The 18,078-nt window shown below is 44.1% G+C and overlaps 1 protein-coding gene across 6 annotated transcripts in view; it reads left to right on the forward strand.

Moving 5' to 3' along the window:
* Window positions 1-18,078, forward strand: part of SH3PXD2A (SH3 and PX domains 2A) — a 310,946-nt gene that overhangs the window by 38,434 nt on the left and 254,434 nt on the right. For all 6 annotated transcript variants that reach the window (XM_066619739.1, XM_066619736.1, XM_066619737.1 and 3 more), the window contains exon 2: window positions 17,091-17,171. In XM_066619739.1, the coding sequence (XP_066475836.1) occupies window positions 17,091-17,171 (81 nt within the window). The remainder of the gene's footprint in view (window positions 1-17,090; window positions 17,172-18,078) is intronic.

The following is an 18,078-nucleotide window of genomic DNA, read 5'->3' on the forward strand; positions in this document are numbered from 1 at the left end:
CTGCACTGACTTACCTGCCCTGGTTGGGGGCCAGGCACTCCACTGGCATTTGACTGGGGCTGTGAGTGATTTGCACTGGTGGCCCCAGCCCACATGCCAGCACTGCGGCTGCTATGCCAGCAGCCTGGGCTTGTATTGATGGAACATGTGTTATTACACTGCAATCCTATATACACTTACCTGGGAGTAAAGACCTGTGAAGTCCGTGAGACTTACATGTGGGTAGATATGCACGAGATTGTGCTGTAACTCTTTCAGCTGCAAATGAGGTTGAGTACTAAGATAATGGCACTAAGGACGCAATCCTAACCAACTTTCCAGCACTGAGCTAGCTGCAATGCAGGCCCAGGGTAAGATGCCCCTACATTGAGGAGACCCCCTTGACTGCCTCCCCACTATAGACCTATATAGTGGGGAGGATATGCAGGATCTATAGACCTAACAAGTCTATATAGACCTATATAGTGGGGAGGATATGCAGGATCTATAGACCTATATATGCAGGATCTATAGACCTAACAAGAATCAGGGAAGAGGCTAAGGATTAGCATGAGGACAGTGGAAACTGAATAGAGGAAAATCAGATGGTAATAGAAACACCTAACTATGCCGAGATATAGGTCTGGAACAGACTTGAAGGGAGTAGAGGGACTGGGAATAACATGAAGAATGGGAACTGGTAAGAAGTTGTGTTGGTGGGGATCCAACAAGCATAGGGAACAGCCTATCACGTCTGGTATCCTATTAAAATACATTTTTGTCATATTGATATACGCTAGCTGGCTGCACAGAGCACAATTGACCTATGAAATTCACTACTTCAGTATGATGGTCAGTAATTTTACCAGGGCTCATAAAAGAATGATGGAGGAAAGGCACATAAAAAAGTACTGAAGGGTTGCACAGTCTTATAGTAGCTCCAAACTGAAATTGGAGAAGTAAAAAGAGGAAAGAGAATGCAATACTTTATGATAGCTGCTGTTGCTTGTGTATTCACTCAAAAGCTCCTGGCATTCCTCACTGACAGACTGTTATATCAGCCCAGAAAATGCCTAGAAGAGCGAAAACTGTTCAGTCTGCCAACACTGTGTCCATTTAGGGCAGCAATTTTCAACATTTTTAATCTCACAGTACACTGACAGGGCATTAAAATTGTCAAGGCACCCGATCAGGTTTTTGACAATTGACAAGGCACACCATGCTGCTGGTGGGGAGTTCACATCCCCCATTGGCCCTACTAATAAATGACCTTCCTCCAAATTCCGGTGGCACACCTGTGGACCACTCGCGGCACACCGGTGTGCCATGGCACAGTGGTTGAAAATGGCTGATTTAGGGGCTAAGTATTTGGCCAGTAACAATAGATAGGAGAAAGGGTGGAAATCCTAAGCCTCAAAGGAGGTCTCTTGTTGTATTGTGCGCTCCCTGAGGCATCTGGTGGGCCACTGTGAGATACAGAAAGCTGGACTAGATGAACCTTCGCCTAATCTAGCTGGGCTCTTCTTATGTTCTTATGAGGTGTCACTTTTGATCACTTAAATATTTCGAGTTCTGGAAAAGTAGCTCTGTAGGCCTTTAGCATAGTAAATGACAGAAAGCCTTACAGTGTAATCCAGTGCATATCTACTCAGAAGTAAGCACCATTCATTTCAATGAGACTTACTCGCAGGTAAGCTTCTCACCTCTAGTCTGCGGTTGGTTGTATCCTTTTCTTGCCACTTTGCTTTTGGCACTATGAGGGATTCTCTTTCTGTGTGCTGCTTGCTACATACTGAGGGTCAAACTAGACATGACTTTAAATGTGTTGTGTGCACATGTGTGGTGGGTTTTTTTTGTTTTGTTTTAAGAGCCTGTTCTGAGAGAGGTACATACTGGCACAACTGGGCATCCTATATTTTCCTTCCTGCATCTCATTTACAAACAGGTTTTTCAGCAACTTGCAGCTGTTGAAATGAATAGTTTTGGGGGATTACTAGTTTCAGTAGTAGAATTAGAATGAAAGCTACTCCATGGATAGATTTGTTAACTGAATGCTGGGTCTTTTGGCCTTGTTTGTAAAGTACAATTAAATATACTGGAAGTAATAAGGCATGCCAACATTGTTTTCCATTCCAAGTTAGATAGGTGTGACTATGATGCTTCTCTTTTAAGGGAGAATAATTTTCACATAAGAATGTAGACATTTGAACCCAGAAAACAGCTACTCCAGGGCTTATCTGTTCCCTAACCACTTGGCTATACTATGTCATTGGGGCAATTCATGCCATTGTCCTGGTTCTGTGTATAATGCACATGAAATTGTATGCTCCTTATAAAAAAAAATGAAGCCACATATAAACAGTGTTGAGCCTTGGGAGAGGCAGCTGGTAGGTGGTTTTGGAAGAGGCATGGTAGTCAGTAAGTAACCAAATCTATTCAGCAACTGATTGAAGATAAGATAGTATGGAGAGTTCATGGAGTTGTGACTGTGTGTGAGACCTTTTTGAAATTCAATATCAGCTCATTTATCTTTTTATCGAAAATTTCATGCACTCCTCCAGATGGTCTTCAAAAGCTGAGCTGAAGAGAGGGGCATCTGTGAAACAATTTTAGTTACATTTAAAAAAAAAACAAAAACATATCAGACATCATTTATTTGTTTAGAAAGATTACCAAGCCGCCCTTCAGAGAAAACTTCCAGGATGACATCCAATACAAATTAAAACAAGAAATATAATATATAAAACAGACTAGTAGTACAACAGTGCATCCGCTCATCCTCAGGAACAGCAATACAAAGTTGGGACATGGGCACGTCCAAAGAGCCTGTCACCACACACCTCACTGCTGGTGGGACTTGAGGAAGGGCCTCTGATTAAGAACAAGGTGTCTGAGCAGGTTCATAGGGTCATACCTTTGAAGAATCTATCTCAAATGCTATACATAAAGGACAATTAAAACAGTAGCAGACATGAGCTTGTCAGCTTTTTGTACTTGACAGTAAGCTTCATTTGTACAGAAACAGGCAAGGGAAACTTGCCTAAAGCTGACACCTGGCAAAATCACTTTATTTTTGGTACAGAAGCAGGGTAACCAGATAAATGAAAGACAGAGTACCTGTACCTTTAACCATTGTACAGAAGAGGGAATTTTGGCAGGTGCAGCTCAACATGGAAGGCTTTAAAAAGCTGTACCTGCCAAAATTCCGTCTTCTGTACAATGGTTAAAGGTATAGGCACTGTGTCCTCCAGCGTATCTGGTCACCCCGCACTGAAGCTGTGTTCCCTTCTCATTTTGGAAGTGTTCCAGAATTTTATAAGCTGAGGACCTTACTGTTTATAGATTGCCTCTGAACCCATAATTAGGATCTTTGAAGCCTGCCTGTCCGTGATCCCAGTCTGGAAACTGTGGTTCTCCACTTACCCAAATATATACAGTATCTCAAGTGTCTGTGGTTATGAGGGTGAGGTCAAAATCCCCTTGCTGAGAGGAATGAACAAATGGGACTCTGCAAAGCTAGTAATGAAAAGTGGAGAAGCTTTGGCAAGAAAGTAGACATAATAAAGGTCAATAAAGGACTCCCGATTTAAGTTTTCAAAATCCTTTGTAGGAGAGTTAGCAAGCTTCCATGCAAGGCCCTGAGCCACATAGGACAATGTGGCAAGAAGTATTCTCCAGGCAAGAGATGTTCAAATTTAGAGCCCAAGATGTTGCTTGAATTAGGAGCAATTGTAACATTTCCCTTCTGGTCATGCTGCTACACATGCAGGGTTCTCATTCACTCCAGGTAGTGCTAAATGGATTATCACAGGTCGAATCCCCTGATGGTTTTCACTTGTGCTGTGAACATTAGCATATCTATCTGCAAAAAATTTCATCATGTCCTTGCCTAAACATTTAAGACAAACCAATATGGGATTTCCCTGTGATCAAACTCTACTCATATGTTATTTGTAGATTTATTAGAATACTGAACACTAATTTCAGTCTTTGAATGGGCAGTTGTTTCATGCTGTCTCTTCTCATTCTCCACCTCTACAGACCTACAAGATTATCTTGAGAGCTAGAATGTTTTATCAGAGTCTTGCTCCCTAATTCAGTGCTTTCCTTCTAATGGCAAAAACAAGGTATCCTCTTCAAAGGAGCAGTGGTTGACCGATCAGGACATGATGTCAGGTTACACTTTGGATCCATGTCAAGGATAGCTGGATGTTTTCCAGAGAAAATAATACTTTCGATAATAAAACTCCCACCCAGAGGTTCTTTAAATGGATATTTTATCTCCCAGGGCGGGATAATTTATTCATCTTGTTGCCCTTTGTAGACAGCAAAGAGGGAAATATAGCATTATGTGGCAGTAAAACCTTTTACTGTGTTTGATGTATCACCCCATGGGTTTGCAAAGCTGATATTAAAAAATACTTAGCATCTAATAAATTGGCCTGTAATACTGCATCTTTGGTTGACCCTGTATGTGTATTGATCAATATATTTGAGAATAGCCACTGAGGAATTTTTCTTCTCTATTTGAAGTGTGCAATCTGTATGCATTTTTGATAAGGTAGTACTTTTGCTAAAAGGATTCTTCATTTTCCAAAAGAAAATGCTGCACTTGGCTGCCCAGGAGAAAGACTTTTGAACTGAGGAGACTGATCTTTTACTACCAGATGATGGGACTTTAAACTTTTAAAGCTCTCTCCAATATTGGGTGAAATGTCAAATTTGGGTTCAGCTGAGACCAACACCTAAAATTTATCACTTGTAATAACAATAATAAAGACCATCTTGTTTCTCAATTTTTTCTTGATCTCTGCTTTACAAGGAACCTGTGAGTTTCAAGTAAATGCTGGAGACAGGACTGAGTAAACTTCCAGATTTTATATTTTCAAAATATGGCGGACCAGCCTTTTTTTTTTTTTTTTGCTTCCTTTGTTTAAACATCCCTATTTATGTAGGGACTCAAAAGCTCATTGTTTAATTCCTTGTAACTTCTTGCTTGGTAAAAGCATTCTCTTACTTTGGTTTGTGGGGTATTCTTCTAATGGTCCAATTCACCCACCCATGATTTCATTTTTCATTCCGCATTCCATGACTTGGTTTAAAAACCACACTCCCTCATTACACAAAGGTTCTGGAGTTTAAGCCTCTTTTGTCTGAAAATGAGGTTTGGTTCTAAAGTAATCTAGACTGTAAAATTGTTCTAAATAGTGAAGCCTGAAGTACTGCAGTGCATTTTCTCAAACCAAGGATCCTTTTTTTCTTACACCTGGCTGGAGTTGGCATCCTCTGGAACATCATTCGTCGTATCTTCAACCTCATCATAGAATGATGAGGTGATATGCAGAATGCTGACTAAGAGAAGATCCAGGAGGCTCCTACTTGAGCCTTCTTGTATAGTCTGTCCCCTTTGGCAGTGTGCAATAACTGAGCTCCTTTGGAGCTTGAACTGAACAGAAATTAGGAAACACAGGAGTAAAATGGCCAAGGACCCACTGATTTACACCAGGAACTTCATGTTCAGAAACAGGGACCTAGCATGGTGAGCTACCTATGTCTGCTCACATCATGGAGGCCTCCTCAGCTGCTTCACGAACTAGAGTCCAACACTGGCAGGCAGTACAGAGATTCTCCATTGCCCAGGCTTAGTATGACTATTAGGGCCATCAAGTAGTCCATGAAAGCTTTGGCTGAAATAAATGTTAGTCTTTAAAGTTCCCAAGCTTTTTAGCACAGGGACCCACTTTTTAAAATGACATTCTATTGGAACCCACCTAGCTTTTAAAATAAAGACTAAATTAAAAAGACTGGACTAAAAAACTAGACTAAAAAAAGTTTCATTTTACCAGGCACTCAAGCCTGTTTTTATTTTTTTACCATGGTTGGGGGGAGGGGAAACTGCCTTCTGAAACATTTGTAGAGCTCTGTGTTGATTGGATTGGACTGTTCTGGTGGCCTGCCATTCTCCTTTGCAGTGGATCAGGGCACATTTCACCTACTTGCAAATAGACACGCACTTGTGGCTAAATTTTGCAGTCCATAGGACTTGATTCATCTTCCTTCTCAGCTATCAGCTTGTCAGTTTCGTGACCCACCAAAAATTGAATCACGACCCACTGGTGGGTCCTGACCCTCAGTTTGGAAACTACTACTGTTGTTTTTATTGTAACAGCCTCATGCAGCTCCTTCTCTGGAAGTTGTTTCTAGGACCATGGCTTGCCCTTGGCTATCTAATCAACAGAATAGTGCACTAAAGCTTCGACTGTGCACTCAAGCTTTAGTTTTTGCTTCTTCACATCCCACAGGCCTAAGATTGGATAGAGCAGCCCATAGGAAAATTGGCGATGATATTGAACTGGTGGAAGTAAATGTTGGAGTTTCTGTGCATTAATGACACATCTTAAGTATACGCTGTGACCTTGCAAGCATTTGGGGGAGGGAAGCAGCCATAATACATAAATGTTGAAGTATTTATTATTGTCTTTCATCCGCTGTATTTGTATCCCTAACAAGCAACCTATTCAAAGCATTTCCAAAAGTGATGCTCATTATTAACTGAGGCAATAGTAGTTGGCAACCTCCAGTCTCGAAAGACTATGGTATCATGCTCTGAATGGTGGTTCTGGTACAGTGTCTAGTGTGGCTGAAAAGGCCGATTCGGGAGTGACAATCCCTTCCACACTGGGAGCAAGTGCAGTCTGTCCCTGGTCTGTCTCCCTGGCTATGGGCCTTCCTTCTTTGCCTCTTAGCCTCAGTCTGTTGACCAAGTGTCTCTTCAAACTGGGAGAGGCCATGCTGCACAGCGTGCCTCCAAGCGGGCCGCTCAGAGGCCAGGGTTTCCCACCTGTTGAGGTCCACTCCTAAGGCCTTCAGATCCCTCTTGCAGATGTCCTTGTATCGCAGCTGTGGTCTACCTGTAGGGTGCTTTCCTTGCACGAGTTCTCCATAGAGGAGATCCTTTGGGATCCGGCCATCATCCATTCTCACGACATGACTGAGCCAATGCAGGAGTCTCTGTTTCAGCAGTGCATACATGCTAGGGATTCCAGCTCGTTCCAGGCCTGTGTTGTTTGGAACTTTGTCCTGCCAGGTGATGCCGAGGATGCGTCGGAGGCAGCGCATGTAGAAAGCGTTAACTGAGGCAATATGTGTTTTAATTGTGGAAACAGACTATTAGGCCACAAAAGACTATTTAATGCAGTGTTGGGAGATGTTCATTAAAAGACTTAAATTCTGTTAGAGTAACAGAGGGGAGACAACACAAATGCTTCCGAGAGAAAATTGTCATCCCTTCCCTATTGAAATAGTAATTGGTTTTAATTATATAGACCCTGGCAGATTGTTATCATGTGTTGAATTAGGAAGGATTTTCTTCTTTCTTATAATTTTAAATGCAATGAAGAGACAAAGAAAAAGTGCTCTCCTGGGGGTTTCTCCCAGCTGCAGATATGAATGGACTAGCTTTATCTTTAAAAGGCTGAAAGCAATTTGCCAGGTTGCCCCTAAGCAAAGTGAGAGACAGGCTGATGTGAAGGAGAGGAGAGGGAAGGCTGCTTATCCAGCTGCAATCTCTGAAAGACAGCCCAACATTTGCATAGTCTGCTGCAGAGTGCTGAATCTTGTTGCTGAAGGGCACTTGAAACTGAGAGATGCAGTTGGCTCCCTGCACTCCAGCTTCTTTTTGATTTCCTCCTTCTAGATCCTTATCTTTTGTTTTCTCTGGGAAAGCCTGAAGTCATACTGAAGACACAGTAGTGGGTCAGTAGCACTTTTCAGTAGCACAGGGCTTAATCTGTGATCCTTCAGCCGACCTTTAAATCACACAGCAAACAGATTTTGGAAGAGACTGCTGTTGTAGACTTTGCAGTGCAGTCCTGTGCATGTCTGCTCAGGAGTAAGACCTACTGAGTTCACTGAGATTTACTCCCAGGTAAGTATGGATTGCAGCCTGAGTCAACTAAGCAGAAGACTTGCGTACCAGACTGACCAAACGGGACTATGTTGAGATTCAGGACTTCCCTGTATGAATCTTAACTTCTTCCCTAAACTCTCAAATATGTGGTCTTAGGCAGGCTTCTCCCTCTCAGTCCCAACTGCAATAGGGGGATAATAATACCTTACAGAGTTGTTATAAGATTAACAAAAGCACTTTGCGTATTCAAAAAGTGCTATACAAATTCCAAGTGCTATTATTAATGGGCTAAAATCTTTTTATTGTTTACAAATAAGGTAATGAACTAAAAATGTTCTTTAGGTTAAAGAGAAGTACTTACAAAAACTGCAGGTGGCAGCTGCCATCTGAGATGTGAGCTGTACTTCATGAAAGCTTTTACTAAAATAAGTTTGTCTTTAAAATTCTACAAGACCCAGGTATCTTAAAAGAGATATTCCTTCTTTTTCACTTGCTGTGAATCAGTGCCATACCTAGCACCACTGGTACCCAGGGCAGATTGCTCCCACTGCACCACCCTTGGCTGCTCTGCCTTGAGATTCCCAGGGGAGGCTAAGTCTACCTGCCATTGGAAGGTCACGCCGATCTTTAAAAAGGGAAAGAGGGGGGACCCAGGGAACTATAGGCCGGTTAGCCTAACATCTATACTGGGTAAGATGGTGGAATGCCTAATCAAAGATAGAATCTCAAAACACATAGAGGAACAAGCCTTGCTGAGGGAGAATCAGCTTGGCTTCTGTAAGGGTAAGTCTTGCCTCACAAACCTTTCAGAATTCTTTGAAAAGGTCAACAGGCATGTGGATGCGGGAGACCCTGTGGACATTATATATCTGGACTTTCAGAAGGCATTCAATACGGTCCCTGGGACCAGTGCTTTTCAACCGCTTCATAAATGACCCGGGGACAGGGGTGAGCAGTGAGGTGGCAAAGTTTGTAGACGGCACCAAACTTTTCTAAGTGGTGAAGACCAGACGTGATTGTGAGGAGCTCCAGAAGGATCTCTCCAAACTGGCAGAATGGGCAGCAAAATGGCAGATGCGTTTCAATGTAAGTAAGCGTAAAGTTATGCCCATTGGGGCAAAAAAAAATCAAAACTTCACATATAGGCTGATGGGTTCTGAGCTGTCTGCAACAGATCAGGAGAGAGATCTTGGGGTGGTGGTGGACAGGTCGATGAAAGTGTCGGCCCAGTGTGCAGCGGCAGTAAAGAAGGCCAATTCTATGCTGGGGATCATTAGAAAAAGTATTGAGAACAAAACGGCTAATATTATAATGCCGTTGTACAAATCTATGGTAAGACCACACCTGGAGTATTGTGTCCAGTTCTGGTCGCCGCATCTCAAAAAGGATATAGTAGAAATGGAAAAGGTGCAAAAGAGGACAACTAAGATGATTGCTGGGCTGGGGCACCTTCCTTATGAGGAAAGGCTAAGGCGTTTGGGCCTCTTCAACCTAGAAAAGAGACGCCTGAGGGGGGACATGATTGAGGCATACAAATTTAAGCAGGGGATGGACAGAGTGGATAGAGAGATGCTCTTTACACTCTCACATAACTCCAGAACCAGGGGACATCCACTAAAATTGAGTGTTGGGAAAGTTAGAACAGACAAAAGAAAATATTTCTTTACTCAGCGTGTGGTTGGTCTGTGGAACACCTTGCCACAGGATGTGGTGATGGCATCTGGCCTGGATGCCTTTAAAAGGGGATTGGACAAGTTTGTGGAGAAAAATCCATTACGGGTAACAAGCCATGATGTGTATGCGAAACCTCCTGATTTTAGAAATGGGCTATGCCAGATGCAAGGGAGGGTACCAGAATGAGGTCTCTTGTTATCTGGTGTGCTCCCTGGGGCATTTGGTGGGCCGCTGTGAGATACAAGAAGCTGGACTAGTTGGGCCTGTGGCCTGATCCAGTGGAGCTGTTCTTATGTTCTTGACATTCCTTTAGTCTCCATTGGCCAAAGAATTGGGGGCTAACAACTACTATGCCTCAGGAAATCCCTGAGTTTCCCTCTCCTTGCAGTATGGAAGCTTGGGGAGAATCCAGTCTAAGTGGAGAAGCAAGTAGCTGGAAGGCAGGCAGCCGGAATAATGCCTTACTCCTATCCTCTGCCAACCCACAGCTTGCAGTGCCACCAACGCAGCATCCATGACATGCTATGGGCTGCCAGGTGACGTAAGTAAAGAAATGTTTTATTTACCTCCTCCACCACACCCTGGTTCCAAATGGGCCCACTCAGCTCTATGCCAGCTATTTTGCTGTGGTAAGTCTGCTGGGTCAAAGGGGTGTTGGGCCTGAGATGGAAGGCATAGGATCACACAGACACTGCTGCTGCTGAAATCTGTCCCAACCTGCTCCTGACCTGGCCTGATCCCCACCCCAGTCTGCCCCCACTGCCACCTGCAGCCCAGGCTGCAGTCTGTCACTGCCAGCATGGGGCCTACCATCTGCTGTGCCATCAGTAGCAGAGCCATGATGGTAGGCCCCATGCTGGCAGTGACAGACTGCAGCGATGGAGTGGTTGCAGCGATGGCGGCTCACATGATGTGCTGGCAGATATCAAGATCCATCAGCACTTTGCACAGATAGGACTGGGCAGTGAGATGAGGGCCCAGAGCCTGTGGTAAAGTACAGGCTTTGTATGTGGAAGATCCTGTGTTCAGACCTTGGCATCTTCAGGTGGGGCAGGGAAAAAAGCCTTTCAGAAAAGAGCTGTAACTCTATTATGGAGTACCTGCTTAGCATGCAGAAGACTCTAGGTTAGGAATTCTTAACTGGGGGTATCCATACCCTTTGGGAGTATGGAAACCAAATGATGGAGGTATGGGACTTGACCTCTGAACAATTAAAAAAAATTGTTGTTAGATTAGATTATTAACAATCACCATTATCAATACAGATTGAGGCCTTCTGTTCCGTATGTACACTAAAACCAAGCTTTGACATATTTTGAAGTCATTCTGGTTCCTTAGGACTAGTGAGGATGACAGTTTGGTGACATACTGGGCAATGCATTGGGTCTGTAGTTGTAAAAGGTTAAGTTCCCTGCCTGCTCCAATCCCTGGCATCTCCAGTTTATGGCAGGGGAAAGATTCCTCTCTGAAATCCTAGAAAGCAGCTTGCAATTGACAGTGATGACCTGGACAGCCAACTGTCTGATTCAGTATACCGTAGCTTTCAGTGTCATAGCATATGCTTTTATGAACTACAGTCCATTTTGTCAGATGCATGATATCTCAACTAAGATTTCTTTAACAGGGTGATAATTCTAATAAAAGTTAAGCTTAAATTTATTGGCAGCTATGGGTGTTTGCTACTCTCTCTCTCTCTCTCTCTCTCTCTCTCTCTCTCTCTCTCTCTGTGTGTGTGTGTGTGTGTGTGTTTCCTTTTTGGAATAAAGCCCTGTGTGGCTTCAGCTCATGTCAAAGAATAGATTCAGGTAACATGGTCTCTATGAGGAAAGTGCTTCTGTGTGGCAATACTGCACATTGTGACTGTGACATCTGAAAACAACTCACCATTTGGACAGCAAGTTATACAGTCATGTACACAAATTATATAATAATGTGGATTGCTTATATTTGGTGGGTGCTGCCATGGTGATTGAGATGGAGCCATTTTCACAGGAATGGTCCCGGCATGGAGTTCTGATTGGGATGGCATCAGAGGTTGGTCTGGTGGGGCACTGGCTGAGGGCCCAAGCCCATCATACGCAGGCTGACTTCCAAATCCTCAGAAGTGGTGGCAATGGCAGTGCCCAGTGGGCTGTATGGGATGGGTGAATCATGGGGGGCTCAGTGTTGGATTTGGTCTTCTAGCAGACTAGTACCAGCACTGAGCATTGCCCCTCTGAAGCAGGGTTTGAACGAGTAAGTGAACCTAAAGATGTGTAATGATAACAACATTATATATACATACAAATACATAGTGTTTCCTACCTGGCAAACGTTGAGCTTTTAACAATCCTAACACCCCCCCCCCCCCAAGCTGGCACAAGTACCTTGCTCCTGTTCACGAGACTTTGCTTTTGCAGTTGCAACTGGCTCTGAGGGCAAGGGGAGGGGAGGGGAGCTTTACACAGGCGTCACTACTCTTTTAAAAACTTAGTGTTCTGCCCCCTCTCCAGGAATGCCACTGGAGGTATAAACCAATAAACAGCATTTTCTCCTTGGCAAACAAAAGTGTGACACATGATGGCAAACATTCCTTATTTAACTTATATGCCAAGGGAGCATAAACCGGCTGTACCTCCAGTGAAAGACCTCTTGGGGCCTCTGTGGAACATGCACTAAAAACATAAACTCAGTGTGCGGAGGCAAAGGCAAATGCAGTTGTAGGAATTAATGTATTAATACAACTTTATAAGAAGACATGGACTAGCAGCACCAAATGTTGTGTCCAGGTGTGGCTGCTCCATCTCAGAAAAGGTGCAGAAAAGGATAGGGAATTATCAAGGTAATGATGAAACTGTCAAAAAATATGATTAAGTGGAAAGATGGTGAAAGTTTTGAACTCTTCCTCCACTGAACTCAGGATGCCTTACATCAGGGGTGCTCACACTTTTTTGGCTCGAGAGCTACTTTGAAACCCAGCAAGGCCCGGAGATCTACCAGAGTTTTTTTTACAATGTTCGCGCCATCATAACATATAACATTTATGTGTACAATGTATGTTGGTGTACCTTGAGCCCCACTGAGTATAACAGGACTTACTCCTGACTAGACATGCCTAGGATTAGGCTGTGAGGCTGCAATCCTAGCCACACTTACCTGGGAGTAAGCCCCATTGAGTACAATGGGCCTTACTCCCGGCGTTTCCTCCCAGAGGCACCTGAAGGGGGGGGTCGGCACTCCGCGATCTACTCATTTTGCCTTGCGATCTACCGGTAGATCGCGATCCACCTATTGAGCACCCCTGCCTTACATGGTTCTTTCCTGTCTGTATCCCCTGTGAGAAAAAGTGACTGGTCTAAGGTGAACTTTCTGATGAAGTAGGGATTTGAATCCATGTCTTCATAACCTGGCCCAGCACTTTAGCCACATAGATGCTTTAGACCAGCGATTTCCAACCCCTGTGTGCCGCGAGGCTGCCTCAGGTGTGTCGCAGGTCCAAGGAGTCAGGCAGCAGCAGCAGTAGCATGCGTGAAAAGTGGCCGCTCGACACCTCGCACGGAAGCCGGAGAAAAAGGGGCAGTCCGCAAAGCACTTGCTGGTGCCTGCCCCAAGCGCTGATTGGACAGCCAGCCAGGCAGCCAGAGCGTGGAGGGAGTGAGAGCAAGCAGTGAGCCAGAATGTGGGAAGCAGGTACTGAGCCAGAAGCAGCTGGCTAAAAAGGATCCTTAAGAGCCATTGGGGAACAGTGATCATGCTGCGATCCGTTTTGACGTGCACGTTGGGGGAAGAATACCAGGCAAATCTCTAACAAAAACCCTTGACTTCCGACGGGCGGACTTCCCTCAAATGAGGAGGCTGGTTAGAAGGAGGTTGAAAGGGAGGGTAAAAAGAGTCCAGTCTCTCCAGAGTGCATGGAGGCTGCTTAAAACAACAGTAATAGAGGCTCAGCAGAGGTGTATACCGCAAAGAAAGAAGGGTTCCACTAAATCCAGGAGGGTGCCCGCATGGCTAACCAGCCAAGTTACAGAGGCTGTGAAGGGCAAGGAAGCTTCCTTCCGTAAATGGAAGTCTTGCCCTAATGAAGAGAATAAAAAGGAACATAAACTGTGGCAAAAGAAATGTAAGAAGGTGATAGGGGAGGCCAAGCGAGACTATGAGGAACGCATGGCCAGCAACATTAAGGGGAATAATAAAAGCTTCTTCAAATACGTTAGAAGCAGGAAACCCGCCAGAGAAGCGGTTGGCCCTCTGGATGGTGAGGGAGGGAAAGGGGAGATAAAAGGAGACTTAGAGATGGCAGAGAAATTAAATGAGTTCTTTGCATCTGTCTTCACGGCAGAAGACCTCGGGCAGATACCGCTGCCCGAACGGCCCCTCCTAACCGAGGAGTTAAGTCAGATAGAGGTTAAAAGAGAAGATGTTTCAGACCTCATTGATAAATTAAAGATCAATAAGTCACCGGGCCCTGATGGCATCCACCCAAGGGTTATTAAGGAATTGAAGAATGAAGTTGCAGATCTCTTGACTAAGGTATGCAACTTGTCCCTCAAAACGGCCACGGTACCAGAAGATTGGAGGATAGCAAATGTCACGCCTATTTTTAAAAAGGGAAAGAGGGGGGACCCGGGAAACTATAGGCCGGTCAGCCTAACATCCATACCGGGTAAGATGGTGGAATGCCTCATCAAAGATAGGATCTCAAAACACATAGACGAACAGGCCTTGCTGAGGGAGAGTCAGCATGGCTTCTGTAAGGGTAAGTCTTGCCTCACGAACCTTATAGAATTCTTTGAAAAGGTCAACAGGCATGTGGATGCGGGAGAACCCGTGGACATTATATATCTGGACTTTCAGAAGGCGTTTGACACGGTCCCTCACCAAAGGCTACTGAAAAAACTCCATAATCAGGGAATTAGAGGACAGGTCCTCTCGTGGATTGAGAACTGGTTGGAGGCCAGGAAGCAGAGAGTGGGTGTCAATGGGCAATTTTCACAATGGAGAGAGGTGAAAAGCGGTGTGCCCCAAGGATCTGTCCTGGGACCGGTGCTTTTCAACCTCTTCATAAATGACCTGGAGACAGGGTTGAGCAGTGAAGTGGCTAAGTTTGCAGACGACACCAAACTTTTCCGAGTGGTAAAGACCAGAAGTGATTGTGAGGAGCTCCAGAAGGATCTCTCCAGACTGGCAGAATGGGCAGCAAAATGGCAGATGCGCTTCAATGTCAGTAAGTGTAAAGTCATGCACATTGGGGCAAAAAATCAAAACTTTAGATATAGGCTGATGGGTTCTGAGCTGTCTGTGACAGATCAGGAGAGAGATCTTGGGGTGGTGGTGGACAGGTCGATGAAAGTGTCGACCCAATGTGCGGCGGCAGTGAAGAAGGCCAATTCTATGCTTGGGATCATTAGGAAGGGTATTGAGAACAAAACGGTTAGTATTATAATGCCGTTGTACAAATCGATGGTAAGGCCACACCTGGAGTATTGTGTCCAGTTCTGGTCGCCGCATCTCAAAAAAGACTTAGTGGAAATGGAAAAGGTGCAAAAGAGAGCGACTAAGATGATTACGGGGCTGGGGCACCTTCCTTATGAGGAAAGGCTACGGCGTTTGGGCCTCTTCAGCCTAGAAAAGAGACGCCTGAGGGGGGACATGATTGAGACATACAAAATTATGCAGGGGACGGACAGAGTGGATAGGGAGATGCTCTTTACACTCTCACATAATACCAGAACCAGGGGACATCCACTAAAATTGAGTGTTGGGCGGGTTAGGACAGACAAAAGAAAATATTTCTTTACTCAGCGCGTGGTCGGTCTGTGGAACTCCTTGCCACAGGATGTGGTGCTGGCGTCTAGCCTAGACGCCTTTAAAAGGGGATTGGACGAGTTTCTGGAGGAAAAATCCATTATGGGGTACAAGCCATGATGTGTATGCGCAACCTCCTGATTTTAGGAATGGGTTAAGTCAGAATGCCAGATGTAGGGGAGAGCACCAGGATGAGGTCTCTTGTTATCTGGTGTGCTCCCTGGGGCATTTGGTGGGCCGCTGTGAGATACAGGAAGCTGGACTAGATGGGCCTATGGCCTGATCCAGTGGGGCTGTTCTTATGTTCTTATGAGACCCTTTTCCTTACCTGCAATGCCCCAAAGTGACCCCACTGCGTTGCCCCCACAAGGCTTTGGCTTTGGCTTTGCCAGCAAGGGCACTGGACCACAATCCTCTCCACACTTACCTAGGAGTAAGCCCCATTGACTATAATGGGGCTTACTTCTGAGTAGACGTACAGAGGCTTGGTCGCACTCTTTCTTGACTACATGAGCAGGCAAGTGATGCTTTTCTTCCCCCCCCCACCTCTTCCCCTCCTGCACACACATCCCCCCCCCCCCGTCATAACTGCAGTTAACCCCTCTCTTTCTGCCCCTTCCCTCCCTCTTACCCACCTTCCAAAGTCCAGAATCAGGTGCCTGCATTCTCTCCCCCCCCCACCCCAGTGAATCTTGCACTTGTTTTAGCCACATCTCCTCACTGCGCCTCACCCCCCCCCCCCATGTCTTCAGTATGCTCAGGCTCATCTCTCTTTACCAGCCCCTCCTGGCATATCAGAGCATATCAATTGATAACAGTTTGAACAGACCTACTTCAATACCTTTCCAGAAACCACATACACCTCCCTCTCCAAGCTTCTTGGGAATTTCTTTCATTGTCATGTAATGATCTAAGGCTGCAATCCTAACCACACTTTCCTGAGAGTAAGCCCTTTTGAACAAAATAGGACTTACTTCTGAGTAGACCTGGTTAGGCTTGTGCCCTCAATGTATTAGTTATGTTATTAATTAAATTAATTAAATTTAATTTAATATTTAATAATTTAACTATTAATTACATTAATTGTAACATAATAATGTAATTAAAAACTAGTAGAGTGCCTTGACAAATTTAGTGCCTTGTCAGTGTGCCATGAGCTGAAAAAGATTGAAAATGGCTGCTTTAGACACATGAGTAGATGTCTGTCTTCACCAGTTTGCAAAATTCTGAGAGGCATCCTGTTTGATACTGATCTTTGGGACTAATTTAGCAAGGCAATTCTTATGTAGAAGTGGAGTCATGGATTTTCCTCAATGGTTCTGTGGCTCCTTTAAGTTTCCTCCTAGGACAGCAGATCAGATAGAGACTTTCTGCTATGGGCCTCCTCTTCTGTTTAGCAGGGAATTAGCAACTCACCCTATCCCCTCCCTCCCCAGCATAACATTTATTTTCTTTGGCTGTTTGCTGGTGGTTTTTTTTCCTTCATCTTTTTAGATTGTGAGTCCTTTTGGGAAAGGGAATAATTTATTTCACTATTTAAACCACTTTGTGAATGTGTATGTTGAAAAGTGGCATGTAAATATTCTTATAAATCAATAATTTGTTGCTATGTGTCTCATTGTATGCAAAATTAAGTTAGACAATCCAAAGGTCTCGACTTTACCTTTTAAGCTTCTGATTAATCTACAATGCTTTGGGCATCAAAATGATGTGTTAATGTTTCTTTCTCTCTCTGTTTCTGCAGGTGTATATCATAAAAGTGACATGGTCAGACACAACTTGCCAGACGATCTACCGCAGATATAGCAAGTTTTTTGATCTCCAGGTAACAGACAGGTTTACTTCTGTAGAGGAAGTATGCATGTTCAAGATTTCCGACATCATCTACCAGTGCTATTCAGTAATGCTCAATAATCATGCCTTTTGATGATAATGTAGACTTTTTTTATTGTTAAAGAAATCATACCCAAAATGTCCAGGAAATGAGTAATCACTGGGTTGAGAAGAAGGAAGTTGTCCTGGCACTTGTTGGCTTTACCTTATTGTGCTATTCTTTGGAATTCCTAGGTGGGGAGGGATGCTATTTCTTTCTGCTCAATTGAAAGAGTATATCCAAAGTGTGCCTTAGACCAGATTGTGAACCATTTCCTGTTAGAGTGTGACCTACTTGTAATCTCTTGCCTTGTCATCCTCGGCATTTTCAACCTCTTCTTACTTATACTTCCCTTCAGTTTTCTTTCCATTACCCATAAGAACTTGTCAGTTTATACCCATCTCCAAGCACTAGAAAGAGCTTGAGCCCATCAGCTTGTTCAGACAGGCGGCAGTAACCTTCTTAGAACAACCTAGAGTTCATATTATACCTATAACCTCTGTTTATTTTTTTTAATGTTCTCCATATAGTGTTCGTGTATAGCCATCCCGTAAATATGGATTAGATATTAAGAAAATATTCTTAACAGAAATCAATATACTGTATGGAGAATCCATTTCATATAGGATTGCAAATTTGCTTCATTAACGGGAAGAAGAGTTGGAGTGCCAACTCTCTGAGGAAGTCCCTTCTCATCAGATACAGGATTGCCTTCAAAACTGCCACAGCATTTATGAGAAAGGGGACGATTGTCATTGGTGAAATCAGTAATGACATGTTCTAATCCGGTCACCATAGCTATTTCTCTCTATGGAAACAGGAAATAACTAAGAAATGACTCATGAGAAAGGAGTGATGG

Source organism: Tiliqua scincoides, chromosome 3 (genome assembly GCF_035046505.1).
Source record: "Tiliqua scincoides isolate rTilSci1 chromosome 3, rTilSci1.hap2, whole genome shotgun sequence".
NCBI lineage: Eukaryota > Metazoa > Chordata > Lepidosauria > Squamata > Scincidae > Tiliqua > Tiliqua scincoides.